The sequence below is a fragment of the Oncorhynchus kisutch genome, linkage group LG6, assembly GCF_002021735.2.
Source record: "Oncorhynchus kisutch isolate 150728-3 linkage group LG6, Okis_V2, whole genome shotgun sequence".
NCBI lineage: Eukaryota > Metazoa > Chordata > Actinopteri > Salmoniformes > Salmonidae > Oncorhynchus > Oncorhynchus kisutch.
Genome location: NC_034179.2, coordinates 55,070,485 through 55,078,358, shown reverse-complemented (window position 1 = coordinate 55,078,358; position 7,874 = coordinate 55,070,485). Strand labels below are relative to the sequence as shown.

The window sequence follows — 7,874 nt, the reverse complement described above, 5'->3', positions numbered from 1 at the left end:
CAGCGAGACAGAGGGACAGAGAGACAGAGCGAGAGCGAGAGCGAGAGAGAGAGCGAGAGAGAGAGAGAGCGAGAGAGAGAGAGAGAGAGAGAGAGAGAGAGAGAGAGAGAGAGAGGGGACTTCACATGGCTCACCATCAGCCATCCACGGAACGTACGGGCAAGGACGATGGTGTGAAGAGAGTGTGTGTGTGTGTTGTGTGTGTGTGTGTGTGTGTGTGTGTGTGTGTGTGTGTGTGTGTGTGCACGTGATCTTTTGAGGAGGCACAGCAGAGTGTGTGAAACAGAGGGTTTTATAGGAGAGATTGAATGTAGGTTCCTGTGAAAAACATGGTGTCTTGGTGGTTCGAGGGAGAGCATAGACTTACAGCAGACAGCGTGAGGTTGTGTTAAGGTTGGGAGGAGCAGCCAGACAGAGAGAGAGAGAGGGTCACGGGGTCACGGTGCCTGTTCTGGGCGTTGATACGCCCTGTCACCCCGGGGTCAGACCCACACCAGCCTCTCTGTCTCTGGGTAATTAACAAGGCTGAGCCAGGCTCAACTAAAGCTCGGTGTTGCCCGGGCTAACGAAGAAAAGAGTAGTTAATGAAGTCTTCTCCGCTCTGCTCTGTGCAGCCCAGTCCGAATGCTCTGCTCTACCACTACTGTTCGGAGCCTGTCACTGTGCTAGCCTAGGCTCACACAGACACACTACCACTGCCCCCCCCCCCCCCCCCCGGTGACACAGAAGAGATGGGAGGAGAGGAGAGAAAAGAATGAGAGAGTAGAAACAGAGAGCAGGGTCTGTGCAAGTTGTCCTCAGCATTTCATCAGAGCAAAAACGAAAAGAGAGAAACGGAGAGGGGGGGGAGCAGAGATTGAAACAGAGGAGAAACAGAGAGCAGCAGGGGTCTCTGAAGCAATGGTAATGGCACATTGAAAGTGAGGTGAAATACCATGGTGGCATATTGATCCTGCGGTATGGACGCGTGATAATACAAATGTGTTCATTTAGCTGCGTCCTCCTGTTGTGTGGGCATAGTTTGGCTGGTTCGGCAATGTCCTCAGCCACCCGCTAGTTTTCCTAGTCCACTGGAATGTGTTGACATTTACACACACACACCCTATCCCATCCCAGCCTATTACTGTGTGTGTGTGTGTGTGTTTGTGTGTGTATGTGTGTGTCTGTGCGTGTGCGTGTGTGTGTGTGTGTGTGTGTGTGTGTGTGTGTGTGTGTCTGTGCGTGTGTGTGTGTATGTGTGTGTGTGTCTGTGCGTGTGCGTGTGCGTGTGCGTGTGGTGTGTGTGCCCAGCCCTCGCCAGCTGGAGCACCAAAACACAACCTGGAAAAACTTGTTTGTGGGTTTAGCACCCATCTGTGTGGGAGAAACTGTTTACGTGAGAATCCATCGCTGTTATTTTGGAAAATGTCACTATATGTGTGTACATGTACGACAAGAAGGGAGAGGTTTTACAGAGATCAAGGTGTGTGCGTGTGTGTGTGTGTGTGTGTGTGTGTGTGTGTGTGTGTGTGTGTGTGTGTGTGTGTGTGTGTGTGTGTGTGTGTGCGCATGTGTGTGTGTGTGTGTGTCTGCTGGGCCCGGCAGGCTGGTCCCTAGTGACCCTCTCTCTGTGAGAGACATGGCCACATAAGGCTGTGGATCAGTGGGCTGTCAAAACCGTCTCTGTCCAGCGACAGATGGGCCTGCTCCACATTTCACCACTCTGCCTGTTACTGGGTGTGTGCGTGTGCGTGTTTGTGTGTGTGTGTTTGTGTGTGTTTGTGAGGCTATGTGGACATTTTAGGATGCTGAAAGGTCATGGTCAGGGGGGATCCTATGTCCATGACCTTCATGGGTCTCCTCGCTAAGTGACGAGCCGTTGACAGCACACACACACACACACATACACACAGTCCAAAATCAATGTGGAAATTCTGTAGGGCTGCTACTGGGGTACAAGATTGAGCCACTGACCAAACCTTAATGACATAGGCAGAGTTTGTGTAGAAGCTGCACTACTGCTCAATGGTGACAGAAATGGTGGCATCACGATATCATCTTTTTACGTAGCGAACTGCTTATGAGAGACTTTAAACCCCAACAGAACTCAGCCTTTCTGTCTCTCTGGCTCTCTGTACTTTGCCTGTCCAATGGGCTGACTGACCGTCCTTCTGTGTTTTTTTTTTACAGGTTCTTCCTGAAGTTTTTCCTGAAATGCAACCAGAACTGTCTGAAGAATGCAGGGAACCCGCGGGACATGCGGCGCTTCCAGGTTAAGAAATCACATTTCTTATTCCTCTCTCTTTTTTCTTCCTCTCCTCTCTATCTCCCCTCTGGTCTATTGACTTAACCCTCCTTCTTCTCTATCCGCTCCCTCCCTTCTTATCTCTTTTCTCCCTCCTCTGTTTCTTGTCTTCTCACACTTTTACCTCTGTAGCTCTGTTAGGTCTGCACACACACACGCACACACACGCACACACAGCCTAGCATAATCTCTCTACCCTTGTCACAGTGCAAGTGTGTGGGTCTCGGGGATGAGGTGGATCTCAGGGATGAGGTGGGTCTCAGGATGAGGTGGGTCTCGGGGATGAGGTGGGTCTCAGGGATGAGGTGGGTCTCAGGGATGAGATGAGTCTCAGGGAGGAGCTGGGTCTCAGGGAAGAGGTTGGTCTCAGGGATGACATGAGTCTCAGGGATGAGATGGGTCTCAGGGAAGAGGTTGGTCTCAGGGATGAGGTGTGTCTCAGGTATGAGATGAGGTGTGTCTCAGGTATGAGATGAGGTGTGTCTCAGGTATGAGATGGATCATTGGTAGGTATGTCCTGGTGAGGAGGTGGTTCTTACTGGTGGTGTTAAGGTGAGTCTCAGTGTTGAGGTGTACATCACAGGCGGTTGGTGGCACCTTAATTGGGGAGGACGGGCTCATAGTAATGGCTGGAACAGAATCAATGTAATGGTTTCTAACTCATCCAACATGTGGTTTCCATACCATTTACTCCCTTCCAGCCATTATTATGAGCCGTCCTCCCCTCAGCAGCCTCGTGTGTGTGTGTGTGTGGCCTTAGCCCTGGCTGTGTGTGTGTGGTTCCAGTCCAGTGGTGACAGTGTAATTAGAGGGAGGCTGGCAGGCCACAGAGAGGGGCTCAGACACAGACAGCAGGGTTAGTTAGCTATGCCATGCTCTTCTCTTCACGCCTCTCCTCTGCTCTCCTCCTCTCCTCTCCTCCACCCCTCCTCTTAGCCTGCCTTAATTGGGACCACAGAGGCAGGAAACCATCTACCTCTTTCTATCCTTTTCCATCCTCCCTTTTGCATTTTTCTCTCTTCCACCCCCCCCCCCCCCTCTTTATATATGTCGCTCTCTCCCACAACTAATGCGCTGCACTCTCTTGTTATTTCATTTTAGGGGTGAAGAGAAAGGTGGGGGGAGGGGGGAGGGGCGGTCGTGGAAACAGCTATTTCCTTATCTTTAAAAGCCCGAACAGAATTAGGAAGTGACCACTTGAGATATACTAAACCTCAATTCTGCTGACAGATTTATTATGCGGGCACGCGTGCCTGTGTGTTTGTGTTTTCGGTGTGTGCGTGTGTTTTAATGTGTGTGTGTTTGGTGTGTGTGTGTAGATCCTCAGAGTGTCTCTCTTATCGGAAGATGCCATTAGTGTTTAAACATTTGTGCAGCCTATAATCCTGTCTGTGATTGGACAGGCATTGAGGGCTGGCTCTGTCTATTGCTCCTCTTTGGCTCTAATTATTGGGCTTTATTGTAGTGGAACTTCAGTAGACAGGCCTGTGTTTCCTTGGGCTTAATTAGCAGCCGGCCCCATCCATAACTCACACACTCTAGGCCAGTGTAGTGTGGAGGAGAGGAGAGGCAGGCAGGGGAGGGACTGTGTGTGTAGACTGTGTGTGTAGACTGTGTGTGTATACTGTGTGTGTAGACTGTGTGTGTATACTGGCATATGCAACTCAAAACCAATAACTCTTCAGAAAGGTGCTCTCTCTCTGTGTGTGTGTGTGTGTGTGTGTGTGTGTGTGTGTGTGTGTGTGTGTGTGTGTGTGTGTGTGTGTGTGTGTGTGTGTGTGTGTGTGTGTGTGTGTGTGTGTGTGTGTGTGTGTGTGTGTGTGTGTGTGTGTGTGTGTGTTTCTTCATACACTGACATGAGGTGCGAACATCTCCCTTGTGTCCTCAGCCCAACCAGTGACATGCCTGCGGTCTGAGAAATCACTGAGAACTTTGTAAGATACTCCAACTACAAGAGAGACCAAGGGAAAGAGAGAGAGGCACAGAGAGAGAGAGAGAGAGGGAGGGAGAGAGAAAGAGAGGCTGACAATGAGGGAAACGGAGAGAGGGGAGGTAGAGCTGTGATCTTCTTTGGGGATTGAGGCAGGGAGTTCAGGCATGGAGGGCTGTGTGGCAGCTTGAAGAGACTAGCGTGTGTCTGGCCCTGGGAGACTAGCACTGGTGTTTGCCAAGTCCTTTTCAAGAGAGGCAGGAGCCTCTTGAAGCTGCAGAGCAATTGAAACGAGAGGCTCTTCTGAGCTCCAGGGGAGTCCCCCTAGCCCAGCCCAGCTTAGCCCAGTCCAGCCCGGTTTCTATTGGCCCCACAGTAATGGCACTCAGCAGCAGTACAGCACAGTTCGCTACTACAGCAACCCATTAGCTGCCTCCCATTGTCTCTGGGCACTCGAGTGAGGGACGCTTTTAATTAAATTAATCTGCATGTCAGTCTATCAGCCAGTGGTCCCGGGGCCCAGGGAGAGAGGGAGCGAGGGAGAGAGAGAGAGCGATAAAGACACACAAACACACAGCACAGGAGGACATGCTGCAGGACTTTGATAAAGACACGGGGGATCGAGAGACGTGTGTGTGTGTGTGTGTGTGTGTGTGGAGGGGTGTGTGTTTGTGTGTGTTCATTAGCACAAAGAAAGGGGTGGATTCAAGAGGAGGGAGCAGCACAATCCCAGCCCCACTGATAGAGGAGGGGTGCTGGGGGGAAGCAGGAAGTGTGGAGTTAAAGGAAACACTGTCTCTGTTTGTTTCTCCAAGGTGATGAGGGCCTGTGTTTGTTTGGATTAGAAGCATGTTGTTGTTTCTTGTCCAGTGCTGCAGATTTCTCTAGCAGCATAGGGAGAATGTGAACAAACACAGACATATACAGTTGAAGTCGGAAGTTTACATACACTTAGGTTGAAGTCGTTTTCTAACCACTACACAAATGTCTTGTTAACAAACTATAGTTTTGGCAAGTCGGTTAGGACATCTACTTTGTGCATGACACAAGTAATTTTTCCAACAATTGTTGACAGACAGATTATTTCACTTATAATTCACTGTAGCACAATTCAAGTGGGTCAGAATTGTACATACAGTAAGTTGACTGTGCCTCATCATTCCATAAAATTATGTCATGGCTTTAGAAGCTTCTGATAAGCTCTTTTACATCATTTGTATTTGTATAGTATTTCAAGGCCTACCTTCAAACCCAGTGCCTCTATGCTTGACATCGTGGGAAAATCAAAAGAAATCAACCAAGACCTCAGCCATCATACCACTCAGGAAGGAGACTCGTTCTGTCTCCTAGAGATGAACGTACTTTGGTGCGAAAAGTACAAATCAATCCCAGAACAACAACAAAGGACCTTGTGAAGATGCTGGAGGAAACAGGTACAAAAGTATCTATATCCACAGTAAAACGAGTCCTATATCGACATAACCTGAAAGTCCGCTCAGCCAGGAAGAAGCCACTGCTCCAAAATTGCCATAAAAAAGCCAGACTACGGTTTGAAACTGCACATGGGGACAAAGATCGTACTTTTTGGAAAAGTCCTGATGAAACAAAATAGAACTGTTTGGCCATAATGACCATCATTATGTTTGGAGGAAAAAGGGGGAGGCTTGCAACCCGAAGAACACCATCCCAACCGTGAAGCACGGGGGTGGCAACATCATGTTGTGGGGGTGCTTTGCTGCAGGAGGGACTGGTGCACTTCACAAAACAGATGGCATCATGAGGAGGAAAATAATGTGGGTATATTGAAGCAACATCTCAAGACATCAATCAGGATGTTAAAGCTTGGTCGCAAATAGGTCTCCCAAATGAACAATGACCCCAAGCATACTTCCAAAGTTGTGGAAAATGGCTTAAGGACAACAAAATCAAGGTGTTGGAGTGGCCATCACAAAGCCCTGACTTCAATCCTATAGAACATTTGTGGGCAGAACTGAAAAAGCATGTGCGAGCAAGGAGGCCTACAAATCCCATTGAAAATTTGTGAACAGAATTTGTGGACACCAGCTCTGTCAGGAGGAATGGGCCAAAATTCACCAACTTATTGTGAGAAGCTTTTGGAAGGCTATTCGAAACGTTTGACCCAAGTTAAACAATTTAAAGGCAATGCTACTAAATACTAATTGAATGTATGTAAACTTCTGACCCACTGGGAATGTGATGAAAGAAATTAAAGCTGACCTAAATCCTTCTCTCTACCATTATTCTAATATTTCACATTCTTAAAATAAAGTGGTGATCCCAACTGACCTAAGACAAGGAATTTTTACTTGGATTTAATGTTGGGAATTGTGAAAAACGGAGTTTAAATGTATTTGGCTAAGGTGTATGTAAACTTCCGACTTCAACTGTACATGAATGTCGACAAAGAACACTCATACACACTGTCTTTCTCAACACAATGGCCTTATATGAAAATCCAATAATAATGCAGATGAAGTCCTAATTGTTCATTATCGAAAATGTGTAAATATGCTATCGGAGTTACAGGATTCACTTGGACATGTTGTCCGGATTGTCCTTGTTTCACTCTACTGGTCTAGTTTGAGGTTGTAGATGCAATGCTCTGATCTGGGTAGGGTAAACTATACTTTCCAGTGATGTGTATTGTCGAGGTGACACCCTGGTACTGAGTTAGATCTGTCCTAATATCCTAACCTTTGAACTCTCTGTGTGTGTGACTATGTCCAGGTGGTGGTGTCTACTACGGTCAGTGTGGATGGACATGTCCTGGCGGTCTCTGACAACATGTTTGTCCACAACAACTCCAAACACGGCCGCCGGGCTCGTAGGCTGGACCCCTCGGAAGGTACGCCATCATACCTGGAACATGGTAGGCACCCTCTCACTTTTCTACTGTACGGCTGTCTGTCTCTCAGTCTGTCTGTCTGGTCTGACCGTCCGTCTGTCTGTCAGTCAGTCAGTCTACAGTATATCAGTCTGAGTCTCTGTCTCTCTGTGTTTGTCTGTTTGTCTCTAGCCATTTGCCTCTATGTGTGTGTGTGTCTGTCTGTGATTGTGTCTGTCTGTCTGTCTGCCTGTCTGTCTGTGTCGGGGACAGCTATTGTCACACGGAGAAGAAGCAGTCTTCCTCTAGTAGTAGAGCAAAGATAAAGATAAAGATAATAACATGTTATCTGGCTGGATGGGTTTGTGGAATGAACACTAACAGGAGCCAAATGTCCCCTCCATTCATCTCCCTCTGTCCAGGGGCAGGGTGGGAGAGGCAGGGTGGCAGGGTGGGCGAGGCAGGGTGGGCGAGGCAGGGTGGGCGAGGCAGGGTGGGTGAGGCAGGGTTGGGGAGGCAGGGTGGGCAAGGCAGGGTGGGCGAGGCAGGGTGGGTGAGGCAGGGTGGCAGGGTGGGGGAAACAGGGTGGCAGGGTGATAGAGGCCAAGTGGCAGGGTTGGGTATGCAGGGTGGCAGGGTGGCAGGGTGGGGTATGCAGGGTGGCAGGGTGGGGGAGTCAGGGTGGCATGGTGGGATATGCAGGGTGGCAGGGTGGGGGAGTCAGGGTGGCAGGGTGGCAGGGTGGGGTATGCAGGGTGGCAGGGTGGGGTATGCAGGGTGGCAGGGTGGGGGAGTCAGGGTGGCAGGGTGGGGTA

The 7,874-nt window shown here is 49.3% G+C and overlaps 1 protein-coding gene across 15 annotated transcripts in view; it reads left to right on the top strand.

Annotated features, from left to right (window-relative positions):
• LOC109891850 (transcription factor COE1-A) overlaps nucleotides 1–7,874 on the top strand; it is a 105,375-nt gene that overhangs the window by 51,164 nt on the left and 46,337 nt on the right. For 11 of the 15 annotated variants that reach the window (XM_031826956.1, XM_031826957.1, XM_031826948.1 and 8 more), the window contains exons 7-8: nucleotides 2,170–2,251; nucleotides 6,963–7,104. In XM_031826956.1, the coding sequence (XP_031682816.1) occupies nucleotides 2,170–2,251; nucleotides 6,963–7,104 (224 nt within the window). The remainder of the gene's footprint in view (nucleotides 1–2,169; nucleotides 2,252–6,962; nucleotides 7,105–7,874) is intronic. The other 4 variants (XM_031826960.1, XM_031826958.1, XM_031826949.1 and 1 more) reach the window with 1 other exon arrangement.